The following is a 19,446-nucleotide window of genomic DNA, read 5'->3' on the forward strand; positions in this document are numbered from 1 at the left end:
AGGGAATGGGTATATTTAAAACCAATATAAACTGCTTTCAACAACTGACGTTTAAACTTTTGTTAAGTGCAGACTAGTCGCTATACAATACTTTCTAAACCCTTTCTGTAAAGGTTTTATGACAATGTGAATTTCCTTTTATGTCTGAAGTGCTTTCCTGTAATAAGTGACATAACAGAGTAAGCTGAACTGCACACTTGTCTACCTTAAACTTGAGACTAAGACACTAGGCGCTGAGATTCCCGGTGGTGGTAAACACGATACTTTTAGAGAGAATTATAGCGAACCATTCATAACACTCGCTCTAAAGCAGTTGCTTAATTTATTGGCCTGCATGTCAAGTGTTGTAACAGATGTTGTAGCACTTGGATGTTTAAAAATTTTCAGTTGTAGTCCTGAATGCTGAAGATGCAAATTTCAAACCTAGAATGTGGCTTATGGTCTTGTGGCACAGGCTTCTTTTATGAGCATTGTGAAGCCGTGGTAGTCATGTTAGCAATGCAGTGAAGTTTGTGGTTTAGAATGATGTCAAACACATACCCAGAGGGGGACAGATTTGTGATTCCATGGGCTCTGGCTGTATCTGTTACAGCCATGGAAATGGGAAAAGGTAGGAACTAAAATGTCGCCGTAAGAGAACTCAGTGACAACCGAGAGAGCGGGTTTGATTTGATTTTAGTGAAGGCAGACCACAGAATAGACATAGTAAGAGGTCCCCTTTCTTTGATATGCCCTAGTTTGTAAGATGAAGATAACTAGATATTGAAGAAACAAAAAGTCAAATAAAAGCACACTCAGTGAGTCATACATTATTATAGAAAAAACACATATCTTGACAGTAATTGTTGAGATAGGTACTTTATGTGTGCTTTTGTTAGTTCTCAGCTGACACGTTATCCCAATGTAGTCTTAGCATTACAATGCATGCACATATGGTGTTTAGCCAGAAGATAACAGTAGGTTATTTTTGTTGTTGTTTTACATACTTAACTGGAGCCAGAGTGTGAGCTACTGATCATTTTCATTTGTTGGTAAAATCAGAAATCAGTTGTCAAGGCCCTGAGTAGAGAAATGTCCTGAAACCTTGTATATACAAATGCTCTCTAATGGCGCGTTCTTAGAAGAGAGACGCAGTAAACTTGTTTTCTTTTTTTATAATATAGACTTCTGTGAAGTCGTTCCCCTTTATTTCATGATGGTTCTTAGATGTACTTTAAAAGAGAATTTCACACTATTCTCTTTGTTTAATGTGACAGTATGAGAAAGTGATCTTTATTTGTTCAAAAACCTCCGCATGTAGTCTGTGCTTGGGCTCTTTTAATGTGTTTGTCTGTGATTTTTAAATGCTAAACATGTAAACAGATGAATTGTCAATGTTAATTCTGTATCCTGTCACACAACTGATCTTTCTCTCCTGCCATTTCTCCCCTTTTTATCTTCCTTTTGTGTGTGTGCATTCATGGTGCAGTTGATAAAATTACGTGAAGAGGTAAGGATTTTTTTGCTTGCTTCTTTTCCCTCCTTAGTTTTGCTGTTTCTTGTAAATTTTATTTTCTAAACCTGAGGGGTCTTGTATTACTTTTTTTTCCAGGGAAATGTACACTTGACAAAACTATTGACTTTATGACTTCAGAAGTCTTCTCCTCTGACCATCTTCTCAGAACTGTTTCTAGTTGTTGTAGGGGCACTGTTCCTTGTTGACACTGAAAGATAGTTAATCTTTTAAAGCCAAAAAGCAAAAAATGGAGGAACAAGGCAGGCTTGTCCTAAAACTGTACAGAGCTGTGTTATTGTGTGAGCTTTAACTTCATGTTTCTTTTATTTGTGTTGGTTTCTCAATGAAGTGAGTATGACTTCATTTTTTTCCCCTGATCCTGATTTATTTTACTGAAAACTCCCTCCACTTGCTAGATTCCAGGGTTCCGTATAAAACACCATGGGGAAACACATACACATTGTAAACGCCCTTGCTCTGGTACAAGAACACCCTAGAGCAGGAAAGCTTGCTTCCCCGTTAAGCATTTTCCTTCCTGTAGGAAATGGCCCCTAGATGTGTTCTCCTTTTCCTGAGTTAGTCAGTTGCACTGCGCTGCTCCAGAGTCTTCTGTGGCCTGATGAGTCCCTGCACAGCACCAGTGACAGTGGCTAAGTGATTCTGTTTGTTGTTGTTTTCCACAAAGTCCAGACACACCACAAATGCTTTGATTCACTTTTTCAGAGATAATTACATCTTACTCAGTAACATTGAGTTTGGTTTTTTTCACAAGGACACCACACAGAAGACTATATTACTGTTAAAACAGACCTCTTGCTCACTGCAGCCTGAGTAGTTTGAATTACTTCTACGTTTGGTTGAGCATATTGACTACAGCTTTCCTAGATGGCCTCCATGGTGGACAGCTATTCTGTTGAGTGTTTGGGGTGTTGATCCCGAGGCTTGTAGACAGTGGTTTGAATAACTCTTCTGCAGGAGTGACTTTAGCTCAGCAAAAGTGATAATGGCATATAAGCTGAAGAAAGAACACACCAATAGCCTCTCATATTTTGTTTGTTTTTTTCTTTTCCAACATCAAAGTATAAGTATATGTGCATATACTAAATGAGTGTAATTTGTCACAGTATTGATTACTCTCTGAATGAGTAATGACAAACATTACTGTTCCTGGGAGGTGTGTCTGTCTGTCCTGTGTATTTAGAGATCCTTACCCTTTGCAGAGGAACTTGAATGTCCAGATGTTGACGAAATGAACAATAAAGTTGAATGTACTCATACACACACACACACACACACACACACACACACACACACACACTGCATGCAAAGAAACTCCACAAAGCTCTCATACATGAATTTGCAGAGTTTTGATAGATAAATTCCTGTGTGTTATAATAACCATGGCAATTTTGGTCCCATTGTTCTGCTGTGGTACAGGATCCGAGGAATTCTTCATGCAAAAAGCTGGAAATCATATCCCCATATCCTGTGTCATGTATTGTTGCTCCATCTTTTCTCTTAGTCTTCTTTCTTAGCAGTTGTACCAGTTTCAGTGCAGTAGTTGATGCTTCTGAAGCTGCACTGTATTAGAATTACTGTCATTTGGCGATAGACTGATAATTTCAGGAATTGGATTATCTGTGTCTCTGACTTGGGTGTAGTACTAGTGTTTATGGATTTTGTGATGCAGACTGAACTTGCATTTGGATAGCTCAGAGGGCTCTTCTCCCAGTCAGGATCTGTTCAGACTCATACAGTGAATGTTACATGTACCTCTTTTAAAAAGACAAGAACGTATCTATTCTAAGACACTGTGTTTTGTTGTGTTTGGAAATTGAGTGTTCCTGTCCTTCCTTGGAATGCTCTCTTTAGGGTCTGCTTAGAGGCAGGGTTGTAGCGCAGAGAGAGCTGCTCTGGTGTTGGCTGTGCCGAGCTGTTGGAATCCTGCAGCCCCGTCTTTCTACTCTGCACAGCCCCTCACACAAGCTGAGCTCCGTCTGAAGCTCCTGTGCAGCTTCACTCACCTCCTTTGAAAAGGGCCAAGAAGAGGGTGAGAGAAGGAGTTTGGGATGGAGCGAGCGGGCAGGTTGAAAGCCTGTGTGCGCCACTGTAGTGCATCGTCTTTCATTTAAAGGACGGACGGCAGCACACAGCTGAGGGAACAATGTAAATAGCGCAGCTGTGACGAGAACTTGATTTTAGTTTGACTTTAGTGGAGAAGTTTCAAAATGTGAAGGGATACCCTGCTGGGAAGCTGCCCGTAAGCTGATCATCCTCTTGGGTGCAGATTTTCTCTGAGAAAATGAAACACTCTGGAAGAAGCAGTTACTTCCACTGCTTAGCACAGAGTGTGCAGTGTTTAATGCCCATTGTGACATTTTGTTTCCCTGTTTAGGTCTAGAATCCCCCAAATTGTTTCTTATTTAAAATACCTTATTCACCTGTGTAGCATGCTTTAATTTTTCCATCATATTATTAACATAGAGAAAGATCCAATTTCAGTATGGTGCATGATTTTTTTTTTAAATCTCTATTAAGCAAAATACCTTCTTTGAATTTAGGATTTCATACAACACGAAAACAAGCCCAAAATGTCCTTTGTCTGGATTAAAATTCAGAATTACTCTTGCTTTCTAAGATTGGATTGATGTTTTTTAGAGAATTATCAGTTTGATGTCCTTTGTTTAGGTAGAAAACAATCTTGAGAGGAGAGAAAAGCAGTCTTCACTCCCAAAACCTGCATGGAAGGAGCATCAGACTTAGAGGCACAGTTTCTGGCAAGCTGTACTAGTGTTAGGTCTCATTTAGAAATCGTCCTGGCACGCACAGGGATAACCACTGCTCTTCTTCCATAATTTTGCTTTTCTTGCGACATAAGAAGTTTATTTTTACTTCCTTCCTCTGTTTTATTTATTTAATTTATTTTCCAGAAGGAGGAGCAATATTTCTCTTAATTTCTGCACTGTATATGAGACATCTCTATTAATTATTATGGGCTGCTCTTGCCGCTTCCTGACCTTCACATCAGGTCCTTTCTCTCTGTTCTAAAAGCATTGTTTTAATGATTCCCCCACCCTTCCCCCAAAAAATTTTTCAAGGAAAGCTTTGATGTGGCTTTAGCTGCCTCTAACGTCTGGCCGCATCTCAGATGTGTCACCTATGCCGGGAGGGAATAAGGAAATCACGTTTTGAATGGTAATGATAACATACTAATCACTTCCTTTCTTTGAAGATGGAAGCGAGATATTCTGTCAGCATCCCTGGCTGCTGGAGCTTGGAGGCACTGGTCTAGGTGTATTAGCTTAAGTGTGCATGTCAATACAGCTTGCATCTCCAAGATCCATGGGGGCTCATTAGAGCAAGGTACATCATTTCACTCGGCAGCCACTCAGATAATGCATGTGGCACCTCCTTTTTTATTATTATCGGGAAGCATTGCTTCAATTTTAAGTGACATCTGTCAACAACACAAAGTTGTAGAGTTGTGGTTGCATGTTCCTTTCTCTTTGACCAACATTGCTTTGAGGGCAAACGATACTAATTTATACAAATACTTAAGCAGCCCCACCTCCAAATATACAGGCACACATATTCATATATTTCTAAGTATCTCAACATCTGTACATGTGTGCCACATGCATATGCCATCCATTGACATGGCTAACCTAGGAATATGTTTGGTAACCTGAATATCGTGGGATCCTGTTGTGGGATCAAAAACACTTATAGGGTCTCAGTGCAGAAAGGGAAGTCTAGAATATTAGAGAAGTGTTCTAATTTCCCCATCAGATGTAATATAAGAGAGCTGTGTATAATTTTATTTCTAAGAGTTGATTCTAATTTTAGTTCATAGTCCAAAATACTATGTGCTAGTAGTTCACTTTAATCCCAGCATCATATGTTTGGAGATTCATTGGCAGTTATGCACCTCCATGTAAATCCCATGTGTTCCCTGTGCCTTGCTGGTTGTCCTGTGTTGTCTTTGAGCTAACAGTGCTGTTTAATATTCTGTTTCAGTAGCACTGTTGTTCCGTGTGTCATTTTGCTACACATCCAAAATAAGAAACATTCTCTTAAAAATAAAAAGTTCCTGTTTAGAAATTATGATCTGCAAAAGCCAAAGGACCAAATAAATGTTGGAAATGACTGCATTTTATAAAACTAAACACAGAGAAGGATCACTGTGCGTGTGTCTCCTCTATGTTAAAATAGGAAAGATCCAGTTGGCTCTGGTCTTCATGCATTTCTCTGTGTTGCGGATTAAGATTTGTTTATCTACTCACAATATGGGATCCCTTTAAAAAAAAAGGAGAAACAACAAAACCAACCAACAAGCAAGAAACAACAAAAATCGAATAAGTGGATGGTCCACTCATGTTTGATTGGAAATCTATCTATTGTTATGTTTCCTCTGAAGAACTGTGTGCTAAAATTTAACTGTAATGGGTTGTAGACACCCTCCACACCCTAGTGTTAAGACATACAAAGGCATTATATTTTAAAAAGGCAAAAAAGAACATTGTAGCCATCCTCCTGACTCCCCCTTCCTTTCAGAGGGCACATCTGCTGGATAACACGGAGAGGCTGGAAAGGTCATCTCGGAGACTAGAGGCTGGATACCAGATAGCAGTGGAGACCGGTAAGAATTCTGAAAGTGAGCAAATTGTCTTGCTTATGCACAGCAGTCTTCACAACACATGACATTTCAGCAGAACTTCAAAGGAGCAGCAGAGACAGCAGCCCGAGATGTGGTTTACATATTGGGGAGACAATTGGGAGCTTATTTGCGCTTATCTTTTTTCAAGTTAAAAGGCATGACATCTACTGAAAACCTTCCTGAGGTTTGAAAGTCTACATCTGAAAGCAGACTGGATACTTTGTCTAAATTCTACATTTGTCTTAATGTGCAGTTACACTTGTCAGTTTACCCACCCGCAATGATGGAGAGTCTCCCTTGTTTGTGGCTTGGGTTTTAGTCACATGTGTAAAAATTAACATTTTAATCATTCTGAATGATAGGAGCCTAGGACAAAGATGTAACAACACCTAGTTTACTTCCCTTGTTTTTCTCAGTGTTGGAAATGGCCCCTGTAATGACTCTATTTTATAAAAGCCACAAACAGAACCTCTGGCCACATATGAAAATATCTATAGAACAACAAAGTTAATATTCATGATTATGTACTTAAACTACATGCAGTCAAACTTTTAGGCTGAACTAACAGTAGTCATATCGCAAAGAAGATCATCCTAATTTTCCTAAGGCCAGTCTATTAAAAATAGACAGGTGTGTGTGTGTGTGTGTGTGTGTGTATTTTATAGAGTAAGTGTGCGTGTATTTTATGCAGTGTTTTTAAACAACAAGCATCATTAATACTTAGGCTTTTATGAGTTCTTTATTTTTCAACTATACCTTTTGTTTTCTAAACTATAAATTATGTCTTTTGCATATTTTAAATTGTTCTTGCCCAGTGTATAAACCACAAAAATATGTGACTAACAGAATTTTCCTGCAAAAAAAAAAAATGTAGCATTACCAAAACATCTGCTGTCTGCAGAGTGAGTGTAATGAAAGTGTTTGCAAGTAGTGGCTTTTATGAGTGACCAGTGCGCCTGCCCTGCTCCTCGGCTACCTTGGATCGGTTGGTTTGTGCTGCATTCTAAGGAACCTAGGAAGAAGACTGTGCGTTCATTAATGCTGAGGAAGCTGAAGAAGACCACCATGCTCCCAGCTTTTACCACTGTTCACTGATGCTTTCCTGAAGTTATTGACAAGCGGACTGTCTGTCCTGACAGGGCCCCTTTGGTTTGGAGCTCACCCTTAGAGAAAACTCTGGGGAGATAAATGAACAATGGAAGGAGCCACCTTCCAATTCTCTTATTTCTCTGACGCCGAGAGAATCATTTCACTTCCCTGAGCCTCTTCATTCTTCAATAAAATAGAAGTAAAACACACATCTCAGAAGTCTTAAGATATAGCATATTTATGTTAAAGTATTTTATATGCTATAAAATACATGTAGAAATGTATGTATTGTTATTGTGTGGCCATTTGATGATAGATACATGATTATCTTATAAAAAGTATTTTTTGTTGTGTGTGAAATTTGTATGTTTTAAAGGACTAGAAAGAGGGTGTACTATTTGGACAGTTCTTGGCAGCTGTGGTACTGTCTGTACTGAACTTTACATTGATTAAAGAAGGGCCCTTCTTGTCAAGCCTCCATCGATGAACTCCATGGGCTTGGCTTGGGCTTGAATGTGTAGATAGTCTTCCTGTGCCAGTGACCTCAGGGTCTTGATTGGCTGGGCCTTCGGTGGCTATCTCAGCCTCTCACTTCACTATCCATGTGGCCCTTTCCCCAAACTGAAGGATCATCAAAGAATCTGGCCCTTATGAGAAGACCGTGCACCGACCGTGGTTGTAAGACAGTATCAGAGCTGCTAGTTATTCCTTCTGATGTACGAGGAGCACAGTGCTGAGAGGACAGTGGCGGGCTATAAAATCAAATGTGTGTATGTCACAAAGTTTGGGCTTTTTGGGCAGACTACAGAATTAGGTCCGAGAGGAGGAACACAAATGAGAATTAGGACAGATGTGCCCAGCCTGTGTTTGGACAAGCATCGGCTTACTTATGCATTTGCTTGAATAAGTTTGAAGGTGGAGTGGGAAAGAAGTAACTTGCCTACTTTTACAATCCACCGTGGTAGGTACTGTGTCACGTATGTTTCCTGAGTCCCTGCCAGTGCTCACTGTACTCATGTCAACAGCTTTGTGTCCTGACCATATATGAATATTAAATCTCATCATTTCACTGTAGACAGTAGAAGAACAACATATGAAAGGGAATAGAGCAGTTTTTCAGAGAGGGTCTCATAGAGTCCAGGCTGACCTAAAACTCACTCTTAAGCTAAGAATAGCCTTGAACTTGGGATCCTTCTTGCCTCCACTTCTCAAGGGTCGCAGCTACACACCATACCAGAAATGTAGTGCTTGAGACAGAACTCAAAGCTTTGTGCATACTAGACAAGCATTCTTTCCAACTCAGGTCTTCCCCCTCTCTCTATCCCAGATTTTAAAAATAATGTTGAAGATAAAATCCGGACTCTGATGCATGGTAGCCAAGTACTCTACCACTGAGCTTCCCCACTTACAAGAGGAAAAACTCAGCACTCAGTGGTTTCAAAATGATGAAATGCAAGGGGGAGGGGCAGAGCTAACTGACCTTTAAAGCAGTACCCAGGAGGGTATGCTGCCCAAGAACTGCCTTAGTCTGGAGTTAGCACCACACTTAGAGGGGTTCTGAAAAAGTTAGAACATAAGGAGAATATAAAGGCTTCCCAAAATGCATATTCTATCAATTTAAGAATGGCATTTTGTCTAAATGACAGTTTTGTGTTATAAGGTCAGATAAACACGGACAGTTTAGTGACATGATAGTAGCAGTAGACACAAGTTTGATGTATTTACTTAAAGAGCAGTGAATGTGGCCACCCTGTGTGGGGCTTTGGACATATTTTTTAATTGTTTTTATTTTATGTGTGCGAACATGTTCTCTGAACGTGTGTCTACACTCACTGAATGCACGCTGGTGCCTCTGGAAGCCAGGAGAGAACACTGGATTTCCTAGAACCAGAGTTACAGATGGGTGCTGGGAAATGAACCTATGTCCTCTGGAGAGCAGCAGTGCTCATCACTGCTGAGCCATTGCTCTCGCCCTCTCTGGAGTATTTGACATTTTATTTGAGCACAGTAATCTAGGAACTATTGCCCAATGTTGTGAATGAGTTGAAGGGAGAAGATTGACTGTTGATGCTGTCATTGGTCAGCTGTGCAGCCCTGAGAACCAGGTCCCCAATCTGCGTGCGTTCTCATACTTAGCCAGATGGACACTTGACACTAGGCTCTTTCTGTTTCATAAGATGTTAGGAAGGAAAATAAGATCCTCTCTATTTAAGTGCATAGAAACAAGGTAGCGCTATAAAATATTTAGCATTTTAACAGATGGCCATCAGTTAAAAAAAATAGTTAAGGTTCAAGATAATTGGCAACAGTTTTAACAGAAAATTTAACTTTTCTGTTTATTATTTTGATGGTGATAATGGACAAGATCCTAAAAAGAGTGCTATCTAGGATAGGGTTGCCTAGATTAGGGAGTATGTAGTGTTAATCTCTAGTTACTTCCTGACAAATTATGACATTCATCTTTAAAAGTTCTTGCATCACTGTTGACATTTTAAAGTTATTTGTGAATATTATCTCTTTCTCAAGCAGTCATTGAGCAGAGGGCATATGCCCACAGTGTATGATCACTTTATCATTTTCTCTCTGATATGCTCTGAGTTTAATGGTCATCAAGCTACTTCCCTGGATCTCTCTCTGTTGGCGATAACTGACCAAGTTAAAAGTTAGTTGAATTTGATAAAGAAAGGACAAGTCTAACTGAATTTGGTAATTTGTAACATTAAAGAGCTGATGCTCTATTGGTAAAGTGCTTGTCGTGCTCGAAAAGGGCCTCAGTTCAAAACCCTTAACATATGTTAAAACAAAACAAAATAAAACAAGAACGGTGTAATGGCACATTTGACTGTCTAAGTGCAGTATTTGAGTGGTGGAGACTGGTGGATCTTTGAGGCTTGCTGGTTGGGCAGCTTAGCTTACTGACTAGCCAGTGAGAGACCTTGTCTCAAAAACAAAGTAGATGGTATTGTGTAGAACAGCATCCAAGGTTATCTTCTGGCCTACACACATGCAAATGCATACACACATGCACACCCCAGCTGATACGAGGTCATTCCAAGGTAAGACTTGACATCAAGAAAGACAATTAGCACACACATTCATAAGCTGCTTTGGAAGTAGTCATTAAGGACTAGATACGATGCTGGTCCCATGAAGCATTGGGTTGATATAGTTTGGCGTGACTTCTGAGTTCTCTTCTAGAATATTTGAAGAGAAGAATGCCTCTCCCTTCTCCATTTACTAAGGGGTATGATTATTAGCTGTGGTGATAGCCATCTTGTTGATGGTCAGGATTTAAATGATGGGTCATCTGCCTTTTACTCTTAGGTTGCTATTTTCCCCTTTCAAATAAACATCCACGGTCACAGTCGGCACAGAAGGAAAGAGGCTGAGAGAGGGCTGTGGGAGGACAGGAATGCAGTCCTTGTCCTGTGACTGTCCCTGCTGTTCCCCACATGGGCTTGCGCCACCTTCAGAGCGTCCTGGAGCTGTACATTGCAGGTGCTCATTGGCTTAAGTTTTGATCATGATGTAAGCTATTTGCAGACCTTGCCTTAGCCCAGCTCAAAGCACCCCAAGCCCCATGTGTTGACATTCTTCACTGCAGTTACCAAGACTGCCTAGGCTCAGCCTCGCTTGTGCTCGCTCATCTTGACACTTCATTGCAGCCAAGAGGCAGGGAAGTAGTAGCCACTGATCTCTTGAGAAGGAACTGCACTTCTTCAGCTCCTGCCTGAGAGTGAAGTACTCTAAACCTTCACCCAGGGCTGTATATGGGCTAGGGACAAAGCCTGTGAGAAGTGACATAAAGCCTGCTAATCATGTGACATAGGCCATGTGACACCTCATTATTCTATACTCTTAGTTTTTCCCTCCTCATTCACTTATTTTTGTAGAAGAGAAAAGAAGGTACAGAGAAGTAATATCATTTTGCCACATTTATGAAACTAGGAACAGTAAGCCAGATTATTTGGTTCCACAAGAGATATGATTGATTTCACAGGTGCACATGTGAGAAAAAGAAGCAAGACACTTATTTTTAGGCAGTCTATGAGTAAGAGGAAAGGTCAATTAAACTAGACATTTTAAAAATTAATAAACTAATGTAGTGGGCGGTTTCACATAGTGGTCAGGTGAGGTAAGCTGTAACGGCTGACAGGCTCAGCGCTCTAAGCAGACAATGACAACTGATGTGGGCTATGGTGTGGCCAGAAGCTGCCGCTGAGTGTCAAGTGGTACAGAGATGCCATCCCTAAGACAGTCTGGGCGGATGGCTCCAGAAAGAAGTGGCAGTGAGCATGAGAATCCTTAAATGTGCTGTTTGGGAGTGAACAGATGATGGGAAGTAAACACAGACAGCCCACAGGTCCAGCAGAGTCTGAGCGGTGCAGACTCTGGCGGCATCTGGGTTTTACTCTGGGTAAAGGTCTTAAGAGGACCATGAACAGGCAAGTGGCCTCTTCTGAGTTGTGAAGGACAGGGACGTAGGAGTGGAGGGACACAGAGAGAAGCCAGAGAGAGATCAGGAATCTTACTGTACCAATCTAGACTCTTTCCTTTTGTTAATTAAAGTCATTAATGGATAAATTTGGTGACAGAGATATCAGAAAGATTACAAGCCATTCTAAAAGACTTTCAGAAACATGGAGCCAGAATCTCACTGGTCTGAAAACTAATTTCTTCCAGTTTCATACATTTATATAATGGGTTTTAGTGACCTGGCATGGATTCTTGACTGTTCTTCCTTAGGAACCTCTCTGAACAAATGTGGACTTGATAATCATTACTTACATAGTGGCCAGTCTATTAAGCTGGAAGTGATGTTTGTGATAGAGCTAGGCTGGATATTGGATTGTTGGTAAGATGTTGGTGGGTTGTTGATGTGCGTGTGAGACACAGACTGTGGTGACATCTCTAGAGAGAAGAGTTATGGAAATTGCCCACAAAACCAGCACTTCCCCCCTTTGTAATCTTTCATCTGGGAGATTCTTAGTATAAGTATTTATTGCTCCTTGATTAATCTCCCACCTACCTAAAGAGGAAACACATCGGGTTTTACTGCCCAGTGCTATTGAAGCCCCCATCCTGGTGTCCTCGTCAGTGTTGTTAGGAGCAAGCCTCTGGGTCTCTCAGGTCCACTGCTGGAGGCAGGCAGGCACTTCAGTGTGCTCAGCCATGATTCATGGTAATCGGCGTTCAGGCCCTGTGAGGTGACTACTTTATAGTGTCAACATTTAGTATTTTGTGGAACTAGACAAAGCTTCATAAACTCTTATGTATATGTGTCTTTATCAAAATGTATTTACAAAACAGTTGGTAGGTCTCAGGTGGGAGAGATGCTCAGTGGTTAGAGCACTATTTGCTTCTGTAGAGGATCTGGGTTTGATGCCCAGCCACCCACATGCTGGCTCTCAGTCATCTGTAACTCCAGTTTCAGGGGATATGAGACCCCTTCTAACCTCCATGGCACCAGGCACACACATGATGCGCATGCATTCCTGCATATGAATGGATCACACGGCTTAAAATATATACATGACAGAATGAGGCAGATAGCAACGAAGAGTTAGCACACACATTCCCTGTGGCATGATGAATGCCCCAGAATTCGTTCATCTAACTGTTGGTGGCATTGGATAGGAGGACACTCTTACATAGACGTTGTGTATTTTATCATCGGTAGGAAAACTGTTCAGGAAGTGGAACTGCTGCTAACTCATCCAGTAACCTCAAGTCCTCCACGCTGCCCTAGTCAAACATGCTTCCCTCTATTCACTGTAACTTCACTGATTTTCCTTGAGTAAAAGCACACACCAGAATTAGGATATAAGTATCCTTAGGATACTTATATTAGAATTAGGATATACGTATCCTAATCAGGATATGAAATGATCAACTTTGTAAGAATACAGCCATCCAGTGCTGCACACTGGAAATTTAGTTACATAAAAGAAAGTGTTTTTTTTTTACCCAAGTTTTGTTATAAAGTTGGCCCAGTAGATTTGTCATACTCTGATTGAGCATTTCCTTGGCACCCCGATTCTCTTCTATGAAGATTACCTCCTTTGAAAAAGAAAACCCAGTTGGGAGGTGGTGGTGCATGCTTTTAATCCCAGCACTCAGGAAGCAGAGTCAGATGGGTCTCTATGAGTTCAAAGCCAGCCTGGTCTACATAGCAAGTTCCAGGACATCTAGGGCTACACAGAGAAACAAGAAAGAAAGAAGGAAAGACAGACAGGCAGACAGGCAGACAAGCAGACAGGCAGACAAGCAGGCAGGCAGACAGGCAGGCAGACAGACAGACAGACAGACAGACAGACAGACAGACAGACAAGCAGATGGATTGGAAGGGGAGAGGGAGACCAAGGCCTTTGTTGGCCTCACCACCATGAGTGAACAGTTCTTTGTCCTACTCCTGCCATGGTGCTCTTCCTGGCCACTGGCAGCTATGGGCTGAAGCCGTGTGCCAGGACTAACCTTGTCTCCTTGCAGGTTGATGGCCTTGGACATTCTGTGACAGTGACGACAGACCAGCATCATTTCTTTTGTATCCTCATCTGAGAGCCATGACCAGGCAGCTACTGGGTTCTCCCTCAGACCTTCATGGGGTCTCATAGGGAAGATGGAAGGGCATCAGCCCAATACTATCACCCGTCTTCTTGGATTTGAGCTTGCTTCATTGTTAACTGCTCTAATCAACGTGTGTAAACTCATTTGGCAACTGTAGCCAGTTTCAGAAGCATTTACTTAGATAAAACATTTACCATACTTAGAGCTACTGTCTTTGTCATTTAAATGCTTTCTTCCATATTTACTAATGTTTCCTACCTCTTTTATGTATTCTCATTCTTCTTTTCTCACCTCACTCTCCCCTTGAGGAAATATTTTGAGTTGTTTAGAGTGTGTGTGTGTGTGTGTACACACATATACTTACAATGCAATGGTTTCACTCAAAAACATAAATCATCAAATGGGGGCCAAGAGTTGTTTCGGTGGATAAAGGTACCAGGCACCACACTGGAATCTATCTCATTTACATCCCAGAACCCACATGGTAGAGGGAAAGAACTGACTTCCACAAATTACCTTTTGTCCCCAGTATGCTTGCTATGGCATATACTCCTCAAAATAAATAAGTGTAAAAAAATTTTAGTAAGCTATTAAATATGTTCAGTGGACACAGAAAAGATTATTGGTGAAGTATAACATAGTGATAGAAAACAATACAGGAAACCTTTTTTTTTTAGCAGACTTTAAGTTAGCTAATAGCAAAGCCAGTCCCTCCTTCAGGAAATTCAGAATGTGGATCTTCCCCTACCCCATAACACACTGACAAAGCCTTTGGTAAGACCTGGGGACTTAGAGCCAGAGGTGTGTCATCCTGCCCTCAGAGTTGCTGTCACTTGCTAGAGGGAGATCTCTGATGTCCCCTCATGGTAAGAAGAGAGTAAGATGACGTGGAAGGGGAATGCTGGGTTTCTCCTTCATCCAAACTCACAGGGACATAAGACACATCTAGCGTTATAGTCCTGGCTTGTCTGAGTAGAAGGAACTACCTCCACAAACACTGCTTCCAGTTATTGGCCTAGGTCCTTTGATTTAAGTGCAGGTGGTAATCCAGAAAGCCACTGTTGTCTGTCATGTCCGAATTATTGCAGAAGTAACACATTAATACTTTGCTATTCTGTCAGGCAAGAACAGAAAAAGGATTCCACAATGAGGTTGTTATTAGCCATTTGTTCTGACAAGGTATGTGTATTTTAGAGAAAATTGTTTGCTATAGAAAGGAAAATAAACCATTGATGCAGAAAGTTATCTGTAGGAAAAGGTCCTCTATTTGGTACTGTGGATGACAGTCTACAGAACCCAAAGGGTGTTTCTGCAGGGATAGCATTTCTCTTCTTGAATGTGAGAAGCATGTTGCTTGCCATTCATTATCTTGTAAGTTTTTACAAGTCTACTCAGCTGTAAAACTGTCCAAACAAATAAGTCATTTTAAAATTCGTATTTAACCACTGACTTTATAATTACCAACTGCTAAAGTCTTACGTGTCTTAAGAGCTGGGACTTGCAAGTGAAGGACAGAGGAGATTTTCATTTGGGGCAATGCCCTAATAGAACCTTGCTAAACCGTTCTTGTCTTTACTTTATAAGATTCTCTGGGATATTGGAGAGCTTCATAATGGTAGAAAAAGGATGTCATTTGAACTGTCTTTGGAGAACCTTCTCCTTAAGTGATCCAGGAGAATTCATAGCATTCATTTGTAATCCATTCAAAAGCACCATACTCATTTTTAAAGGTACCCTATCCTACAATGCCTGTCACTTTTCCAGTTGGTTTGTAAGCTACATATGAAGCCATCCATCCTTATCCCACGTGTCTCTGTGAGCTTCGAAAAGAATGACAAGCATAGAGACAGCAGCCACGCCGGCTTGCTTTTGGATACAATGCTAGGGTTGTTAAGCGTATGACCTTGTTGTGTGGTTCTCATATAACTTTCTAGAGTGTTTAAAAAATAATAAAATAAAATCAGGTTTCTTTTTCTTTGAGTTTGACTTGTAGTGCCTAGAAGTTTTCTTTTCTGCTGTGTTTATGTATTACAGGAGTTTTTGAGGTGGGTGCTTCAGAGATCTCACAGCGTGGGTTGATGTTGGTCTAAGACTTTGTGTACCACTTACCGGAGTGGAGAACTTGACGGGCATGAGCTTTACAAATGGCTTTTTGTGCGTGCTCCACATTTGAAGCTTTCGTCTGTATTTCCTGTTGGGCTACAGTGTTTTCCAACGTTGCCACAGAAGAACAAAGTTAACATTAAAAAATATTTTTTTTTTCATCGAAGGATACATCTTTCCAAGGAAAGCCCTTATCAAAGAGGCTGTCGTGGTGGGCCCACTTTCATGATGGCACTGTGTTGCCCTTTTGTGTCTTAAGATATAAATTCTAAATCGTAGTTAAATAAATACCTGTTTATTTAAAGACGGGGAGAAACTACCCTAAAACCTGACAAGGAAGCAAGCCTTTAGAGACTGCCCCTTGCTGGGTAATTAGTCCTGACCTCTCCTTCCACACTCTCAGTTTTTTTCCGTTTACTATCCAGTGTCCTCGGGTACAGTAGGAGCTTCCATATCTGCCTTCAGAAAACATCCTCAGGGTTCAGCTAATCTTCTATACCTATTTTCAAAGTTACTGGCAACATACACACTTAAACAGATCACAGTGGGTTCTTGATAGTTGTTTAGCACTTTGGGGCCCTTAAGAAATCTTAATGGAGTTTGTTGGACACCCACTGGGTTGTGGTTCATTTTTAGCATAGCAAGAAGAATGCTGGGTAAGTTAATGTTATCAGCTGAATTTGTACGTGGAAGTGAGACAGAGGAGAAACTTGCCCCAGTGTTGGGTAGTCCATCTGTCTTCCCTGGCTCTGTCTTGTGGCCTGAAGGTGAAGTACCCATGGAGATACAAATAGAGACAAACCGCCATCAGTGCTGATTTACATCGTCATTTCATGATGTCGGTCAGCAGATTCATTTAGCTGAAGTGGAAATTATTGGCTCAGATTGAGCTGACGGATTCCTAACTACTTTCCCAACAGGTGTTAGTTTGTGCTTCGTGGGGGAGTGGCCTTGCATTTTGTTTCTCTCTCCTGTCAGTGTGTCTTTGAATGATCTATAATGTTCAGTGTTCTGTGCAGATCTCTTGATGATAAAGACCTGTCATTAAAACAAACACCCCCTCCAAATAAAAACAAACAGCCCACTCTACCCTAAGAAATCTGCGCAGGTATAGAAGGGACGATGGTTTTTCTGACTATAGTTGGTTATCAGATGTCTCTTACAAAGTCATTCAAAGTCTTCATGTGGGCAAGTTAAAGAAACTGACTGGAGTGACTTTGTTAATATGAAAAGGAGACTTTTAGAAAAGCCACTACACTGTCTCTAAAAGTTAAATGTGGAGATGGACCAAATGTCTTACTGCCTCCTTCACATTGCCTGCCAGCTGTGACTTTACCCCACTACAATGAACCCTCATCTTTATTGCTGTGTGCACGGTATAGTGTTTCATTTTTCTTCCTACTTGGACTTCCTGTAGAACGCACACCCCATATAGTTCTTTAAATTTATGCTGTTGTGAGAACAAGTACATCCTTCTGTTCTCCTTTTGTTAACTGTAAACCTTGTGGAGCAGCAGCTTTTTCGTGCCCTCCGCAAGTTGCCAGACTCTGCTCAAATTAAACACTGTAAGATTATCAGCAGGTTACAAAGGGGCAGTGTATCTCTCTTCCAAAGTTGTGTCTTGATCTGAAAAATGCTAACAACATCAGACAAGCTAATCGCCTCGTGCTTGCCTCCTGTAAATTGGGAGTCCCATGTCTTCCACATCAGAAGTGAGGCAAATGCGTGGACTGTTTTCATTCTCCTTTGAGGATGAAAGTCGGATGTGTAGGACCGTGGGCTCACCTCCATGGGTCAGGTTACATCACCTACTCTAGAACAAGGTAGGGTGTGCACTGAGCTTTGCAGCTAGACAGACACAGGCTCAATCGATAGCCTTCCCACTTAATAGCCGAGATGGAGCAATTTCCTTAACCTTCCTGATTCTTTCCTAGTGTATAAACCAGCTTTCCAGGTCCTGTGTGTGCAGGCTGTTGTAGGTAGAGAAGGAAAAAAACTATAAACAGCAGCACAAGTGCTCAGTCAACATTTCCACTTGCACTGGCTTCATAGTAGGACTCCTGGCTGACTACGACAAATAGACTGTAGTTCTCACAGTGGCCTCACACACTGATGCTTGTTTATCTTTTGGGAAAGTCCAATGCAGGTGTTGTAGGTGAGCAGACAGCCTTCCATGTAGTGTTTCAGAAACTCAAGTTTCTCCTCCTGAGGCCCTGCCCTGCCCTGCTCTAGGCTAGAGTCTTCTACATTTGGCCATCAGCAAAGCTGAGAAATGAAGGAAGACACATGCCCTTGAAGTTCCACATAGGTTCTGCCTGTAGCCCAGTGGCAGTGGCTGCATGGGATAATGGTGTCCAAAGAAGCAAACCATGTAGGGAAGACCCTGTTTTCACCTTTTATTATATGTAAAAACAGGGAGAAGGAACTGAGGGGAGCTGAGCCCCAGCCAAACTGTCTGTTTCTTGTGTACCTCACTCATTGCCTTGTAAGCGAACTGTCTGTTTCTTGTGTGCCTCACTGCCTTGTAAGCGGACTGTCTGTTTCTTGTGTACCTCACTGCCTCGTAAGCGGCTCACACCTGACTGGGAGGAGTGCAGTGTGGAAGGGTGGATAGATTGATGAGAGGCCATACGTGTGCTTGGGATTTTTCTAGCATTTGTGACAAACAAGACTTTAATACCTGGTGTCTATATCAACATTAATATATGCATTAAGACATCCAATCTTGTTTGCTTTCTTTTCTACCAGGCACTTCTATTTATTCACTTCTCAAATAAATTTATATTCCTTAGATCTGTAACAAAAGATAATTCTTCTGCATGTATTTTTATCTAACTGTTGACAATAGATTAAACTCTGTAAATTTACATATTCCATTTCTAAAGCATGTGTGAAGTACATTGCAAACTGTACAAAGGGAACTTTAAACTTGATATCTAAAAGTAATATGTTACCCTTGATGAGATCCTGAAACAGAAAAAGGACATTAGTTTAAAACTAAGGAAATACTAATACCATATTGATTTCAGTTAATAAAAAATGTGCCAAGTGCTAGGAAGTAAGGTTGGTAAAGTGCTTATTTCACAAGGAGAAAGACCTAAATCCAGTATACAGAACCCACACCAAAAAGCCATGTGTGATAGTCTGCATTTGTAATCCTAGCAGTAAAGAAGTAGAGACAGACAGGTCTCCGAGTTTCTCTGGCCTGCCAGCCTAGCCTGCTCTGAGAGTTTCTGGCCAGGGAGAGACCTATTTCTGTTTTTTCAAAAAAGAAAGAAAAGAAAGAAAGGAAGGAAGGAAGGAAGGAAGGAAGGAAGGAAGGAAGGAAGGAAGGAAGGAAAGAATAATTAAGTGACATTTCTGAGGATGTCACCCAAGATTATTTCTGACTGCCATGTAGATGATTCACCCATACACATAGATGCATGTGTACATGGACATGTGCACTAGCACACACACACACACACACACTTGCATATACAAATACACATAAGAGAGAGAGAGAGAGAGAGAGAGAGAGAGAGAGAGAGAGAGA

The 19,446-nt window shown here is 41.1% G+C and overlaps 1 protein-coding gene across 3 annotated transcripts in view; it reads left to right on the plus strand.

Annotated features, from left to right (window-relative positions):
• Positions 1-19,446, plus strand: part of Vti1a (vesicle transport through interaction with t-SNAREs 1A) — a 302,888-nt gene that overhangs the window by 70,239 nt on the left and 213,203 nt on the right. For all 3 annotated transcript variants that reach the window (XM_028775171.1, XM_028775164.1, XM_028775180.1), the window contains exon 5: positions 6,050-6,134. In XM_028775171.1, coding sequence (XP_028631004.1) covers positions 6,050-6,134 — 85 coding nt within the window. The remainder of the gene's footprint in view (positions 1-6,049; positions 6,135-19,446) is intronic.

This window comes from Grammomys surdaster, unplaced genomic scaffold (assembly GCF_004785775.1).
Source record: "Grammomys surdaster isolate TR1022 unplaced genomic scaffold, NIH_TR_1.0 66, whole genome shotgun sequence".
In the NCBI taxonomy this organism is placed as follows: Eukaryota; Metazoa; Chordata; class Mammalia; order Rodentia; family Muridae; genus Grammomys; species Grammomys surdaster.